Source organism: Diadema antillarum, unplaced genomic scaffold (assembly GCF_040938485.1).
Source record: "Diadema antillarum isolate AM-2024a unplaced genomic scaffold, OU_Dant_1.0 seq00000112_RagTag, whole genome shotgun sequence".
In the NCBI taxonomy this organism is placed as follows: Eukaryota; Metazoa; Echinodermata; class Echinoidea; order Diadematoida; family Diadematidae; genus Diadema; species Diadema antillarum.
In genome coordinates, this window is record NW_027271196.1 from 636,701 (window position 1) to 654,698 (window position 17,998).

The 17,998-nt window shown below is 39.3% G+C and overlaps 1 protein-coding gene across 1 annotated transcript in view; it reads left to right on the forward strand.

Annotated features, from left to right (window-relative positions):
- LOC139727036 (endothelin-converting enzyme homolog) overlaps positions 1 to 17,998 on the forward strand; it is a 182,199-nt gene that overhangs the window by 90,048 nt on the left and 74,153 nt on the right. Inside the window, exon 3 of the mRNA XM_071638016.1 lies at positions 6,941 to 7,262. Within this exon, the coding sequence (XP_071494117.1) occupies positions 6,941 to 7,262 (322 nt within the window). The remainder of the gene's footprint in view (positions 1 to 6,940; positions 7,263 to 17,998) is intronic.

The window sequence follows — 17,998 nt, forward strand, 5'->3', positions numbered from 1 at the left end:
ATTTGCTTCAGAATGGTCTCATATTCAAGTAATGTGCAGTTTAATGCTTCCAGGTTAGCGTCCCTGGTCAGTGACGGAGCATTAATCTGAACATTACTTGAATATGAGACCGTTCTGAAGCAAATCATTTTCACACAACAATAGATATACAATGAACTCTTGAATGAATCCCATAAGGATTGGAACAATCATCTCCCAGCATTTCCACTGATTCCCACAGATCAATTGCTAGCCTTCCCCTTTAAAGGACAAGTTCACCTTCATAGACATGTGCGTTGAGTGAATGCAGCAATATTAGCAGAACACATCATTGAGAGTTTGAGGAAAATCAGACAATCCATTTAAAAGTTATAAATTTTGAAGTTTCTGCTCACTCAAGGCTAGATGAGAAGATTACTATAGCTTGTGATGTCACATGAGTACAACGATATAAAGAAAGAAGTAAAGAAAATTCAACATATTTTCACTTTTCTCGCATAACAAAAGAACACTTGACTTCTCTCTTTCAGAAGGCAGGGGGAATAATATTACCCTAAACATATGTCAGTTACAAGTTGAAGAAATGTGCACTTTATTCAAAAAGTAAAGTTTTGTGAAATTCTCTTTTTATTTTCTTTATATGGTTGTACGCATATATATGACATCATACACTGTAGTACTGTAAAAGTGGTTTCTTTCGCGTACAGAAACTTTCACGGTTTCCATCGGTGTGGACTTTTTCGCATGTGTTTAAATTCGCAGTCGGTAATGATAACATTGTACGAGCGACGAGTTCAAAACATTTTCGCGCGATGTTAAATTCGCTGTTCAACTTCAAAGCGCGAAAATCGTGAAAATAAAACCACCGCAAAAGAAACCACATTTACAGTAGTCTTCTCATCCAGCAGTGACTACGCAGATACCGGTACTTTAAGAATTCATAACATTTGAATGGATTGTCCGATTTTCCCCAAACTTTCACTGATGTGTTCTACTAATATATTGCTGCATTCACTCAATCCACATGTATATGAAGGTGGACTTGTCCTTTAAGTATTAGATACTACAGTGTATGTAGCACATTGCGATTTTTCAATTTGTTTATGTGTGGCTGTGCATTTGAGAAAAACGTGCAAAGTTTTTATAGCTGCCACCTGAGACGAGTGTGGAAATGTGGCACACAGAGAGTTGATGTGCATTGTTCGCTGATTGGTGCATTTGCTTGAGTGCTTTTGTGGCGTATTGACACAAGTATCTGGAAACTTTATTGTCAATGACGCACATTTCTACATGCGGGTGGACTTGCTAACTAAAATCGTTGGGTCAAGTTTTGAGGAATTAAATGAAGGCTGAAGTGAAAGCGCAGCAAGTTACAGTTTACAATTTGTATGTCTGACCACATATGGGGTGATGTATCAAGTTTTTGAAATATAGTAGAGTATGCCAAGGTCTTAGAGATTGTGTTAATTTTTTCCCCTGATTTGGAGGGAGACTATATGCTCGTTAAAAAGTACCGCTTATGTGTATGCTCTTGTGCGTAATCACTGCCTTTAAATTTTTCTTTGGTGCAACTTGGCAAGAAAATTGATGCTCCTCCTCCATGAATAGGCCACATCACTCAAGCTCTTGCCAGCTACTCCACTCATTCACGGTGATGCATGTGTTGCCATGGCAACTGTTTCAAGCCCAAAGTGAGAGTGGGTTAAGCTCCAGTGGATCCCGATTTGAAAGTTCACCCGAAAACAAGGCCATACGCCAAGCCGTACTGTTTGTCAACCTTGTATCAATTCCCTCGCCGAACCGTAAGGAGCTAGCGGCGTGTTGTATCGTGTAGATAATGCTCGGCCCACGCCTCATCTACCCTGCTGCTTTTGTCACCACAATATTTTCTCTAGTGACATCGCCTCTCGACAAACAAATTTCGACCGCAGCTCGCGCTAATCAAAGGTACGCCACAGTGTATCTCGTTCGCTTCCATTCGGGAACGGCAACATAAAATGTCGAATTGCACAATCCTTGATTCATTCCGCTGAAAAAGGAAACCGGCCAAAGCTTGACATTTTCATCATTGGGAATACAAACATGTGCCGCACCTTGGCATGTCTTTCCATCCCAGCAATGTACAGGAAATGCAGTAGCCATGTTTTTGTATTCTTAGAGAGATATTGGAGTTAGGATTGTGACTTTCAAGCAGCATCTTCGTTTTGCGCTGAGCATCTGATCCAAATCCGTTGAGACATCCACTTTTCCTGCTGTGTGGTTTTCCTTGGCAGGAGTGCACTGACAAAAGGCCATCTTACCTCAAAAACTGATTTCTCAGTGGTCAAGAAATACCAGTGCCAAGCGTAAGTATAACAAGAAACAGAGAGAGAGAGAGAAAGAGAGAGAAAGAAAGAGAGAGAGAGAGGGAGCGCTTGAGAGGGAGAAATATATATGATAAGAAAGAGAGAGAAAATACATCATGGTGATTACAGAGGTACATATCGGAACATCGTACTCTGTGTCCACTCAACCGAGAGCTGATTGCCGTTTTGTTAGATCGGTGCCAGCTATACGAGTCTGACATTTCTCGTCCACTTTGCGTGGAACCCAGCATGGGAGCTACCCCAAGCCGCAGACTTCAAATGGTGGTGATGCCGCGGATGGTGGAGATGTAGCCATACATGCAGCGCAGAGGCGAAAATTAATATGAGTGAATTAATGTTATGCGATGAAGCAGACGAAATTGTTCTTCCATGAATGAGCAAAGTGTGAATCAATGGGGATAAAACAAACAATATAATGTACGATGGTGGGTAGTGGAATATTTGATTTCAACATGTACATGTATCAAAGCTTGTGTAGGTACAGTGGCGTAGAAAGAAATCCGTGTACTCATACAAATCAATTGTCTTATTGCAAGTGTTGTGCAGTTGTGTAGGCCTACATTTTCATACTCATTATTAAGTGTGCACTTTAAGAAATATTGTACTTTTTTTTCTGTAATTTTACTAAAATATGTTACGATTCTTGAATAACAAAAACTATGGTGTAAATACTTTGTAATGTAGTCTTTGTTGTTATTGTTGACATCGCTATTCAAAACTATTGCTGTGATTTAATATTATTGTTAATTTTATCTATTACTACTACTACTACTACTACTACTACTACTACTACTACTACTACTACTACTACTACTACTACTACTACTACTACTACTACTGTCATCCGATCATCATTGTTATCAATTACTGTAGTAGCAGTAACATTATCCTTAGTAGGCATGGTGTACTATAGACTTCACATTCCATAAGTGTTCAAGCACTTAAGCTGAAATCTGAAGAACTTTGTGGTTCTAATTCTCCTCAATATATCACCTCAGTTGCTTTGCAAGATGAGTGCCTGAATATCTCCATATTATATTATTTGTAGCGACAAGTAATCAGACACATGCACCTTGGCCTCACGAACTCCACATGTCCTGAGGATAGTCGTAGCTAAGACTTGTCTCCTACTAACATTCCACGGTATCATACAATCATAGTTCAAATGGGATTACAAATAATGATCTGGAGGTTTGCTGGGGATGAGGCTGGTGAAAATGATGTGTGAAGTCAAAGTGTGAGAGGTCACAGTAGAAAAGCCTAGTGTAGAAAGTTACAATTGTGGCTGTGAGTTGAATATCACAATATGAAAATTTTGTGCAGACTGTAGAAATATTGATTTTGGTGACCTGACTGCAACAGAATGTGTTAAAGATGACTCCCGTAATGGATTTATTATTACGAAGATTGTCTTCAAATTTCTTTGCTATTCTATTTTATGAAGAATTGAATCATACAGTTATAGATGATATGTGTTACTTTTTTCTAATCAGTCTGGTGGTAAACCAGTCTATAACAAGTGGGAATTAGTTATGAGTAGTACAAATGGTGAATGGTCATGAGTGCGATGGTACAATATTTCACACGAGGTGAAAGATACATCTGTAGAGGTGCTGTATTCAACGAGCCGAATAGGGTATCTCATCTTTCACGGAGTGTGAAATCTTGTTCCATTGCATGAGGTAAGACCATACACAATTTGTTTTATACAAACACCTCGGACATCAACAGATGTGGTCCACACAGACTCTTGAATTTAGCACAGAAATGGCAACCATTTTTGTGAATGGCAAACGAGTAGCTGCACAGTCATATTCAGCCGTCAAATGTACATGTATGTATGTACCTACATACGCGATAAACCGATCGGTTGAAGTTGTTTACAAAAATGAGTGACAAAAGTATGCGCTGCAAGCACGCTTGTAATTATTGAGTTTGCGTGGCAAATGTTTGTTTATTTGTGACATCAGAGCCGTGCAGTGGAATACATGCACTATCCATTTTTGCTCAAACAAAATTGCACAGCAGACAGCCACAGCGTGCGATGGTACTTTTAACTGAATGTTACATGAATCAACCAATCAGATAGCTGCATTCTTATAAGGTGTTGTATAAATGGAAATCTGAATCACAATATAGAAAAGTGATTGAAAATGCTGCTTTTATAAAGCTGCCACAACATTTGTTTGTGGTATCATTTTCAGTTTTTTTTTGCCTCGATACTTTGATAAGAATGAGTTTCTACAAACTCTATTAATCCCTGGAAAAACTGAAACAACAAATCTCAGAATCTTGAAGAAAACAAAATCAGACAAATAATCAGACATTTAAAACAACTTCAATATGAAAAAGATATCAAATAAAAAGGGCATCAAAATGTATGGCTTGCTATCCTTACCAAAGACATGACTGTAAGTGCAGAAATATTTGCATTCCATTAGTTGTTGTTTTTTGCAGCTTTCACGCTACTTTTGGCTAACAAGAATTCCAAAAGCTGCGAAAACTTCTTAATGATTTTTAATGCAGATTTTGAATGAGTTGAATTTTGTGTTTTGTCATATGCTGACAAATGCTTGATATGCATAGCATGTGTGTATGCTAGTAGCTATTGTAAAATGGATTGTTTATGTGTCTGTATTAAATGAAATGTGTGTACTTGTGTAATTAAAGTGTGATGTGCTTACATCGGTTTGCATGTTACGCAGTAAAGTAATTGTACATTGTTTTTCATGCATGGAAATATCAGAACAAATTGTTGGTAGAAATCATATGTTTAGGCAATTGCAGAGTGCTAATTTAGATAGCTGCAAATATGTTTTTGAGCCACTCAGCGTGAAAATGTTACCATGCAAAAGTAATGATGTGTACAGTAGATTGGAAGAGGCAGCTTTGTTTCCTAGCTGTGATGATGTCATTCTTGCGATTCTCTTTTGACTACCATATGTCTTCTGGATGAAATTTTAATGGTGGTATTTTTTTTTAAGATTGTTTTTCTTCATCATTCCAATTATATTGGCTTCTCTTTAAAAATGACACTAAAAAACAAACAAACAAACAAACAAAGAAGAAATAAGATGTTTCCCATGCACCCAAAGTTACAATGTATCACTCCAAAGCAGTTGTGTACATGATCCAGGTAGATATCCCAAGACTTTCCAACATTAGTATTTGAATATATGCAGTAGTAGTCGCTCTTATGCCAAAAGGGCCTTAAACCACTTCCACTGTTATGCCAAAAGGCCCTTAAAGGGTGTGTACAGTTCTGGTTGAGGTGAAGATTTAGCTTTTAACGTTTTGCGAGATATTCAGAAACCACTCTATGAGATGTCAAAGAGCATGCAATTCTAAGGGGTATCAAATGTTTATTTGATGAAAATCGGTTTTGAAATGGCTGAGATATCCAAAAACAAGGTGAAACAAAGAGAGCCTAATAAAAGGCGTGGCCTGTCGCCTTTTATTATTATCACTTTTTTTGATATCTCAGCCATTTGAAAACCAATTTTCATCAAATAAATGTTGAATCCTTCTTAAAATTACATGCTCTTTCATATTTCATAAGAGGTTTCTCATTATCTCACTTTATTGGAATGTCATAAACCTGAATCCCTACCTCAACCAGTACTGCACAGTACCTTTAACGCTATAGACTTTGTACACTCTTAGTGCCCTTTTGGCATAACGGGAAGTTCTTGAAGGCCCCTTTGGCATAAGGCCGACGATATGTAGATACATCTTGTATGTTTGCATATGAATCAGAGGTTAAATACAGTTGTACTTGTGCACTGCACGCCTTGAAAAAATAAGCAAAAGACACACAAGAGCAAGCACGCAAAAAATGATAGAGAAAAAAAAAGAGGCAGAGAGAGAGAGAGAATCTCTCTGAGAACATCTGATGTTCGGATGCATTAGAAGAAATGAGCAACCAGTGACATAATTCTCCCAGTTCATTTGACATTGATGAATAAGTACAAGGTACTATTGACCATTTAAAAACTACAGTTTTAGGATGAGCAGAGATGAAAGATATAGTCATCAGCTTCCTGTCTCCACTTGTGTGTGTGTGTGTGTGTGTGTGTGTGTGTGTTAGTGAGTAGTGGACAGAGGGAGATAGGGAGAGAGGTACACTGTAGGAGATGTAGGATATCAGGCCAGTGTTAAAGTGGTTGCCCTGAGTTTACTCTCACTCAACCACTCTACCACACACCACGCTCTCTCTCTCCTGAGAAGCCATGACTTCACCCGGATTATTCCATTATTCCCAAGGGGACATTGATGATGGCAGTAAAGTCTCCAGAGGGAGGGAAAATTGATCTGCATGGAAAATTGCTCCTTTCAATATGAAGTCTCAGGCATCTGCTTGCCAAATGTTTCTTATAGATGCTTGTGAGAGCACCCTGATGTTGCATCAAAAGACTGAGAAGCAAAGGTAGGGAGGCTGCATGTACCCATATTTCCATATTACTAGTAGCAGTTACATGTTTGATTCAATAATAACAGAAACAGAAGATGTGCTTGTCCAGTTTGATTCTTTCCCATAACAGATTTTTGTCACTCCTCTTCCCCTCTCTCACTCTCCTCTCCCCTCCTTTGCACAGATGGTGAAGTATGAGCGCTCGTCGCTCAGCGGGGGTGACGATGAGGATGCAGTCGCACACACCGCTAATAACGGTGCGGCGGCCAGCTCCGCCACTCGCAGCTCGGACAAGATGGAGGTAGCATCCAACGCCCCTCCCGAGGTGCGTTTCAGGCACCTGAAAGGGAAAGGGGCCCCCGATACCAGGTGGAAAGGTGCCTCGATTGGGGTCAAGCTGTGGTGGGACCGGAGCACGCTGGAGCGCCTCCTCATCGTCTTCTGCATCATCCTTCTCCTCTGTGTCATCATTGTCTCTGTTGTCTTGGCAACCAGCAGAAAACAAGGTCAGTGGCATCCTTACAAGTATATCCAACAGACACTTTTGGTCTTTTTATTTATTGTTTTTTATCTTGAAGGGGATGATGTTTGAACTATCAAAAAGAAAGAAAATAACACTACATCTTTTGCCAGTCATATCAAAAGCTTTATTCAAACATGAAAAAGATATAATAGATGAATCATATTGGGATGGTGAATTATGACAGTGATTGGATGCATCGTTAGTGGATCATTCAACTGAATCTGACCAACAAGAAACTTTGTAATCTGCAAGACAAGGATATTGTGTCATCTGTCGAGATGGATCGAGCTCGGATGTAAATATAAACTGTGTCTGGATTGGATCTGCGACTACACTTGAGATAGAGATTGATGGGTGTCCCATATTTTACATCCTTGCTAAGCTCTCTTTGCTATTAAAGGGACATTCCAGACGATTTTCATAATTTCACATCATGTAATACATAAATTGACAACTTCATCTTTATATTTGTGGAATTTATTGTGGTTCTTGAACAGAGAAACAATAGTTTGAAAAACCTTAAACAAATTACACTGAACAAGGATGATGACATAGGAGGTTCACATATTTCAGAAATGTAGCAGTGTAATTCTATTACAATACCGCTTGCTTGCGAGTTCACCTGTGTAGAATCTTTGCATGCCTTCTTCTTTTGTTCTGCTTCCTTGAGCCCCAACTCATGCATTCTTATGGTGTCTCTGCCATGTCATCATCCTTGTTCATTGCAATTTGTCCTAAATTTTGAAAATATTCTTATTCTTCATCCCAATTATCACAAATTCTGAAACTCTGTCCTCAGTATAACTAATTTATAGTTGTTCAAATGCAAAAATCTTAAAATCATCTGGAGGTGCAGTGGTGTCCTCTGGTTTATGACCTACTCATTTGTTTCTAGTGACTTTCCTTACCATGCCATGACTGTCAGTTCAGTTTAGACTCTCAGTTGATTATAGTTATTTGAATACATCATTAATCCCAGTCAGAAAGTATTTGAATGATTTAATGGCAACATATGCTTCAATCAATCAATAAGCCTTCAAATGTTTGAAATAATGTTTAGTTTAAAATAAATGTTAAAATGTACCTTGTTTTATACCAAATTTAGTCCTTGTGTGGAAATTCTGCTTTCTTTTACTCAATGTTTCTGCACTTCAAGAGCTGCCTTATGATATTTGTAGTTTAAGAGATAAATAGGTATTAGCATGACTCTTTATTCTTATTTTTCCTCACATGAATACAATCAAGGCCCTTTGTGGTATTTTTATTTTTGTTAAGTCTATTAAAGATTGCTGAAAGTCTGATAACATACAAGATTACCCATGTGAAGGCTTTGTGTAATGTGCAGAAATTTCAAATAATGGGTTTCTCTGATCATGGTTTGATTTTAATATCTTGACATGGAGATAGATTGCCATAGAAAGTAAAAGATTCCATCAAAAATTTAAAAAAAAAGTTGTGTTTTTGTCCCATTTCAAATCTACAAATACACAAACACAAGCTGAGTCATTCTGTTGTATTCACTTTTTTTTCAACGTTTAATGATAATAGTTCAGCTCCACTTGTACAATTGTATGATAGCATATTTGTAGAAAATAAGAAAAATATACTTTTTGTGTGTGTGTGTGTGTGTGTGTGTGTGTGTGCATTCTTATTTTTTATCATTCTTATTTTTTTACTGTGCATAAGTAGGGATGTTGATCTGCATATGTGTAGGTCACCCTGCCAAAGTACTTTGCCCACTACTGAGTGTGCGTGTGTGTCGTTGTGTGTGGTACGTGTTTGTATTGTAATTATTCCTTATTTGTGAAATTCACACTGCACTGCGTTGATTGTTCTGTAATATGCCCTAATTTCCCCACTGTGTGCCATTAAAAATGCATACTTTCCACTTACTGTGGTGTATTTATGATAGCCGATCATATTTCAATAATTATGAAAGCGCAAACTACTGTAAAACTGGAAATTGCGTGTGAATGATTAAGTCATACAAGCAGAAATTTTCTTAGAAACAACAGCAAAAGCTAAAAGAGAGCAATTACCGAGTGCTACATTTTGTAAACATTTGATTCTCCTTAGAATTGTATGCTCTTTAACATTTCATAGAATGATTTCTAATATATTGCAAAACGTTACAAGCTGAATCCTCACCTCAACCACTACTGTGCAGTCCCTTTAACTGGAGCTGGCGGCCTTATCCGTGGCAAGAAATTTTGGACTTCTGGCCAGCTTCAATTCACTAAAACAAGAACAAAAAAATTGTAAGTGATGATGCCGTCACCTTATCTCATTTGCATATCATGTGACTGCTGGAACTACATTGCTACTGGGGAAAACATATTCTGACAGTTTCTATTTATGAAATTGATTGTGTGATTTTTTTTTTTTTTACTCCATATAACAAAACCGAATTCTAAAACTCACTTACCTATTTGTTGATTAATGAGGGACTGATAATGTTTTCTTACTTTTTTTTTAGCGATCTGACAAGAATGAAATAGCTTCCTCTTTTTTTTTCCCAGGTAAAAGATTTATGAGGTGTTAAAGTTGGGATGTAGTTGGTATCACAGTAGTAATTCCCAGAGTGCTATCAAAGCATGTACCATCTACAGAAGCGTTGTATGTTTGAGTATAAAGGTTGTCTAAAGAGTCTTATGGCTGTCAAGGGGTGAATACGTAGATTGCTTGTGCAGCTTCTACACCATATACATATAATGCAAACAAAAACTTTGTGCTTCTGTCTATATTATGTTATTGCTGTCAAGTTGAAGTATAAATTTCAAATGTTTGTAGCTCCACTGGGCAAGTCTGAGGTCTCTGTGTGTTTGTTTTATTGTCCTTTTGCGCTCTAATGACAATTGAGATTCTCAATATTCCCAAGCTGAATTTGGCAATTTTGGCATTCTATGACATGAACGAACTCTGATTACAGCATATGGCTTAGTCTTTTTCAAAGACTATTGGACTATTATTTGTACTAGCACTCACTAGCACCAACAACCAAAGACTGTTGGACTATTATTTGTACTAGCACTCACTAGCACCAATAGTCATAAGCGAAGGAAGTGGAACCAGAAATATTGTCTTTTAGATTAGGTGTTGCGTGGAGGCGGATTGGAATATCAAAACTTATTTCATTTTTCTGTTCATCCGAAAATAAAATAAAGTTTGTTATTCTGAATGTTAAGCTGTCTGAAATGATAAAGAGGTTCAGACTAACGAACCTTTGGAATATCGAATTTTATTTTATTTTTTCAGATTAACGTACCTTCTGGATTACAAACCCTTTTTTCCCCCATTTTTGGACCAATGAACTGTAAGATTGATTAACATTATTTCACTTTGGGATGACCAACTTTTCGATATAATCAACCTTAGTAATAACAAACTGTAATTGTAACTATGGAGAAAAGCTCTTTGACAACGGCTATTTGGTTGTGCACAGAGGCTCAAATAGGCCTACATACAAATATTCTGTGGCTTGTGATAATATATGATCTTACCTGAAATAATTTGCATTTTGGACAAGGAACTGTATGTTTTATCTTTTTGGTACAGATATGTAATGTCTCTATTTGCTTTTCGCCATCTATCAGCACACGTATCACTGACTATTGGTGTGCAAGGGTGATATCTTGAAAGAAGATTTTTTATTTTTTAATTTATTACTTTTTCAAATTATCAATATTTGAGCTAGATTTTTTTTTTGTTCTGATTGACTAGTCGTGTTAAATTCATGTCAACAGATCACCTTTATGTATGATGATATGGCACGCCATCATCTAGGGTTCTGTCATACTCCAGGTTACAGCGTTGTGTAACAAGTGCCATCTCATGTTTATAAAATGTACACTGACACGTTTCTATGATATGGTGGCCAAATCTCTAATAGCAATCGGCAATAGCAACCCCAGCGCCAATTCAGCACTGTTATGACGTGTGTAACATACTGCCCTATTCTAAATACTCATTTATAGTCATTGAGGGAATAATTGGGTAAGATTTAAACTAGCTCATTCGATATGTGCTGGAAGTGGTAGCTAATTTCTGATCTTTCTGGGAAGTAGATCAGGGCCCCATTTCATAAAAGATGTTAGGATAGCAACTTTTGCTGGAATGGCAACTTCCATATAGCAGCAGCCAATCAGGAAGCTGGATTCTTGTTGTTACTATGACAATTGCCACTCTAGCAAGAGTTGCTATGATATCAACTTTTTATGAAATGGGGCCCAGGTCTGCTTCAGGTCTGAGCTTATGTCAGTATAAAGGTATCTCGATTTTAGCTCAGGCTAAATTTACTGACCTATGACGGGAAAGCCTGTATGGTGCTTCTGGGTTGCCAACACTTACTATGTCTGCAATGTCTGCTGTACTGTTGCCACGGGCGTGCTGTGTAATATGTAATGCGTGCACATACACATACAATATTCTGTGCTGTCACTTCGATAAAACTCTTGAACTCTTTGAGGATGGCAAACGATGATTAAATCATGGAACGTATAGACCTGTGCGGTACGTACAGCATATGCTGACAACTGGTTGAATTTCGTGCATAACGTATTACAATGAAACTGAATAAAATTGTATTCCCAAGTTAGAATGCATAGGCCTACTGCTAGTAGCGCTACTGAATTTTTGCACTTGTGGGAAGCACAGTTACCTTGTAGCAGGCTGATAGGGGTCGGGGGGGGGGGGGGGGGATGATAGGTCTGGTCTCGCATGTAATGGGTGGTTGAGAAAGGCAGTATAAAACAATGTAGCCTGAGCTAAAGTAAGCTCGCTTCAGAAGCGAGCTAAAGTAAGCTCGCTTCAGAAGCGAGCTAAAGTTGTGCGCAGTATAAAAGGGTATCAGACTCCCAAACAGGGGAAGCCTTGTCTTTGCTGATCAGAAAACTGACCACTCTGCTCACTGCTGGGAGTATTAGTACACTACTAGATAAAACAAATTTGAGAATGGAATGGTAAAATTGCCTAATGTTACTAGAATTTCAGATGGGACCGAATCTGTATCGGTAATCAAAAACTGGTTAGCTTCAGTTGGTTTGGCAATTTTTCCCCTTTGGAGATAAAATAGGTACAAAGGCACTATGTATTATGGTCTCCTCATCAGCAGGGAGTGTAATATGTATCTCAGACTTACTGGGGTAAAAAGTAAAAAAATCCCATGAGCATGGGTAATGATACGGAACAAAATGACAAGGGAGTAGAGATTTATGATCGTGATGGAAAAAAAAAAGAAGATTGATTGTGGTCACCAGTGATGCGTGACATTGGTTGATGACATTCATTCAGAATTTAGCACAGGTGGTATTGTCATCAAGAGATGTGGTTGTGTGTGTGTGTGTGGGTGTGAGGGGATTTTCTCACCATGTGTACTGAGTAGTTGATGGGCACTGCATCATTTCTTAATTGCGACAGAAAGCGGTGCTTTCAGACGTGGGTAGTTCACTTTCAGTTTACGAGATCTGCTGGCTCCTTTTTATGTTGCAATTATACGTCCATGTATGAATAGGTGCATACATTTCTGATACTTTATCTTTAATAAGCATGATAGCTAAGCATTCTCAACATCTTAAATATTAGACTTACATGTAATAGACAATGAGAAGGCAAAGGACCTGCTAACCTTGCCACGAGCTTCTTGATCTTTTCAAAATGGGAAGCGAGCATATTGCTACATATTGTAGATTATTATTCTGTCCCACTCTTTTCTCTCTGCCTCTCTCTCTCTGCTTCTGTCTGTCTGTCTGTCTATCTGTCTGTCTGTCTGTTTGTCTGTCTGTCTGTCTGTCTGTCCAATGTCCTCACTCTGGCCAAGTATAAGATTGTGTAACAAATCAATATTTCAAGGGGGAGCCTGGGTGATGAAGACTAATGCAACACTCTCAAACCCGACCTTGGGCTTCATGCGCCGGGTATCAAATCCTCGGTGGCGAATCGCCCAAGCGGGTGTCGGTGCCTTACAATGACCACGGAATTCATTTTCTTCCGCATCCTGATATATGAGATTTTCAGCTTCTTGTCGCTATCGATTTGATTCAATGCTCATCTCATCGCACAAGAATGATGAGGGGGGAAAAAGAAGCGATAAAATGGCGGGGGAATATCAGACGCAGTGCGCTGCCGCTGTCACAGGATATGATCCGAAATTCACATCACTACGTGTACATCTTTATGTACCTGATGGATAATGGGTGATTCGCCAATTGCCCCAAACACTTAATACCTCTCTGAAGAATTAGGATCCATCTTTGGCCACCGAGTACAATTTGGGAAGTGGTTTTAAGATGAAACAAATGATGGCCCCCAGCAGTCTTGTATGGCAATTATATGAATATTAATTCCCTAAATGCTCTCTTAAGAAAATTATCTTCTTAATTTGCACCACTTTTTGTTTATAATATCATTTGTTTTGGGGGGAGGGTTGGGCTGTGAGCTGGGCTATGTGTTGGAACATTTGAGGGGGATACCACGTACGTTATTTTACTGCCTGAAGTAGAATAGTATTGCTCTTGTCTTTGACTTGACCAATATGAATCTAGTGAGGGCTATTAATGTTGTATCCCCCAAATGTAGCCAATTCACATCATATTATGAACGAAATCAGACATCTAGAGTAAACTTGAAAATACTTTTCATTGTAATCACATCTTAATGTTATACATGTATTTCATCCCAGTATAGCTTGTTGGAGCTGCGAGAGGGATTACAGTATCAAGTTATTATAAGGCCAAGTAAAAAAAGATAGTAGTTTCTCGTCCGGGTTTTTTGAGCAAGGCGATGAGGGAGGTCCTTACTATTTGATATCTTACTATTATGCACTTGTCAATGTAATGACTCACCCCACTACCCCCGGACATGGGTGCGTCATTTCCTCGTTTGGTCCGTCAAATTTGTGACCCAGGTGTGCATCATTTTACCAGCTATGTCCGTCAAATTTTTGACTGAGAGGTGCGTCAAAATCCCATCATTGTCGTCAAATTTTTGACCGAGGGGTGCGTCATGGTACGTCACTTGGCTATGGAAAATAACACGCATTATTCTGAACCGAGGGGTGCGTCATGGTATGCACTTGGCTATGGAAAACTGCACGCATTTTTGCACGCTACCAGTACCGGATACACGTACGTACCGCGAGTGAATTTACAGTGAGCGCGATCCCCGCGGCAAGTGAAAATCAAAGTCGGGAAGCGTTTTGGAGTAGGCCTAAGAGGGAAAAATGCTTGCCCGAATCTGGCAAGCAAATGACTTAAAAGCCACCCTTTCTCCTCACATTTTCTTTCCAACAAACTCATGAAATCACGCATACTCAATCTCAAGCCAGACGGACTGTTTAGCGATATAACGATTTCAACCTCACAATACTAAATAGTAAGGCAGGCAAATCAAAGATCGTATACGGAATTCCGTATACGATCTCTGGTATACCGTTGCGTGGTGCGTACTGCGCGTACACCTGCAGTATAGCAGGCAAGTCGAGTGTTCGTGGTGCGCGACTCGCTCGCTAACGCTGTGCAATTCGCAAGTGAGCAGCGTGCTCGTTATTCCTCATCGAACGTACATCGTCCATGTGTTGCATTCAACCGGACTAGAAATGGCCGCGCACATACAGCGCATCTGCAGACAAGTCATATGTATGGCCAGGTGATGCATGCACACGTTGATTATACATTCGGAATATCGTAGCAGCAGAGTGATGTACGGTGAATGACGGTACGGTGCATACATTGTAAAGGGCCAGGGTAAGGGAAACTTGCCGAAACTTTGACAAATTGTGTTTACGAACCGAAAGAAAATGAAATTGCTTGAATAAAGCGTATGCAAAAATCCTTTCAGTATTTACGGGGGTGCGTCACATGTACCGAGGATGTCCGTCAAAAAAGTGACCTAGGTGTTCGTCAAAAACCCCGTGTTGTCCGTCAAAAAAGTGACTGTGGTGTTCGTCAAAAACCCCGTGTGGTCCGTCAAAAAGTGACTGTGGGGGTGCGTCAAAAACCCCGTGTGGTCAGTCAAAAAATGACCATGACGCACCCATGTCCGGGGGTAGTGGGGTGCGTCATTACATTGACAAGTGCATTATTTCGAGGATTGTCAAAATGAAAGTAATATGTGTTTCTCATCCGGTAATTCTGAGAAAGGTAACGAGAGAGGGCTTTACTATTTTCTTATAACCAATTAGTGAAATATCACTCTGGTAGCTGTGTTTAATATGAGAGACCAGGTCCCAAGTGTACAGTATGTCTTGCCTGCACTCTGTGCATTTTCAAACAAATAGATTATGTACCATACTTGAAATGAAACTTCATGCATGCAGAAATACATTTGCTTTTTCTTTCCACTACAGATGTCAAGGGATGAATGACCATCTTAATACTGGTATTATTAGTGTTGTAATGGCATTTCTCAGGGGCGGATCCAGGAATTCTGTAAAGAGGAGGCGTGACTAATATTTCTCCTGGTGCCACTTCCGGGTTTCATTTCATCTTTTTTCTTTTTATTTTCTTTGTTTTTAACGAAAATTAAAGGGGGGCGTGCGCCGGTTACGCCCCTCTCTGGATCCGCCACTGTTTCTGATACCAGTGTTATACTTGCAATTCTGATGTATTGTGCTACTCAGAAACAGGTATAAAACATGTCTTTCAACAAGGAATGTACGACTGAAATAAATTCTATGATATTCAAAACACTGCTTTATTCATCATTGGTGTTTGTGACTTTTTGTGTCCACACAGCTGATATGTATCTGCATTTCTTCACAGTACAATTATTGTAGCACATTTAACTGGAAACTGTTGTACAATTGCAGATGGATGTCAAAATGATACTGATATGGCATTATAGCATTAAACGTTTAAAGATGTTTCTTCATGTTCTAAAAAGACATTTGAAAATCACTCATCATTTGGATGATGAATGATTGTATACCACACTACAGATGATACGACTCACGGCCGTGTCCGTGAATTTACATCGTAAAGAAAAGTATCCCGCAGAAATACGAGACAAACCAGAATCCGTGGAAAAGTTATTTATTTTGCAGATACACCCATTTGATAATTCTACATTTGCTGGAAAAGCGCATTCACTTTCTCTTCAAAATAGAACAATAAATCGCCGTCAGCGATGCAACGTTACAGAGCAAAGTGTACGGGCTTCTACAATGTACACATTCGAATGTGTTCATGCGTGCGTGCAGACAGCTGACAGACATGTCCCGTTGCATAAAACTTTTTAGCAACCTTAGAAAATTCAGGTTGGGATTTGCCCAACCTGAATTTTTTAAGGTTGCTAACCTAAGAATGTAAAATCCGTTGCATAAAAACTCTGGTTGGGAGCTTCCAACCGGAATTTTGTGATTTCAACCGGAAAAAAATCCGGTTGGAGTTTCATGCAACAGGCCCCTCAGGGGATGGTACCGGTGACCGACCCTGGACAGCTACATGCATATGTTAAATACAGACACGCACACTTTGCCAATACGGTGCGGCACGGCCACTGCACCGGCACCGTACCTTCCGACACTGCACACACATGCACATATGTAGTCACAATGACATGAAAATGTATACAAACTCGATACAATCCTCACAAGCATTTGTACAGTACAATTCATCCGCTTGAAATATGAGAAACGGGGGAAAATACGAACAATGCGCGAAATATGCGTGGAATATCAGCGATTGATCGCAAAAAAAAAATGTTGCCGCTATCGCGTTCACGACGTACCGAGTGCGCTGTTCATCACAGCTAGCCCAGGCCGGCCGGCGCCGCCCGCGCCCGCGCCCATCCAACTACAGTTCGACTGCTTTGTGGGTCATTCCTTCTTGCCGAGCTCGCAGTGTGAAATGCATGCGTTACGCGTTATACATACACACTACAGAAGCTACAGCTGTACTACAGCTAAGTAGAGGACGCAAGGCGTAATTAGAAATGACATCACGATTGGTAGGTGAATTGTCGATCTTTTTTTCGGCGGCCGAAAAAATAGTAAATATCAAAAAATTTGATGCGGCAACTGAAAATCGAGGCGGGCGGGGAGCGGGCTGGGACGAGAATTATGAATTTCTTGGTATTTTCAGCGCCATTTTGAAAATAGTAAATAGTAAAAAAATCGATGCGGCGGCCAAAATCGATGCGCGCGAGGACGAGAAACTGGTTTCTTTTTTTACTTGGCCTAATCTATTTTATATCATTATCGAGAGCCTGTATAAACGGCTGTAAAAAGCAGCTACTCAAATTTTGAAGTAAACTCTGCACCACTCTTTAAGTTGTGACTTGCATGTGTTGCAAGAGCTTGGGCACGTAGCGAGTGTATGCAAGTTATTTATGGCCAAGCAATTTGTGATTCACATTAAACTCCGTTTCATTGCTTGCTATTTTATATGCAAAATCCCACTGTCTTTGGCCAGCAGGCAATAAACAACATTTTGGCCCACAAATTGGTTTACTTGTCAAAAGGGGGCAATAGAATGTAAAAACTTATATTGCTGAGATATGTCTGATGTCACGGTTAATTGCAAAAAATACAGCAAGCCACTGAAATATATAGTTTGAGGGACTCGGTGGGATAATACAGAGAGTCATACACCTCTTTTCAGATGACATATATGGCTATAAAGGACATGATGAAGCACAAAAAAATGATAAAGTTTTATTGGATCGCGAAAGCATCTTTTCAAGTGCAGTCAATTTGATAGGAATCAGAAAGAACATACAATATTA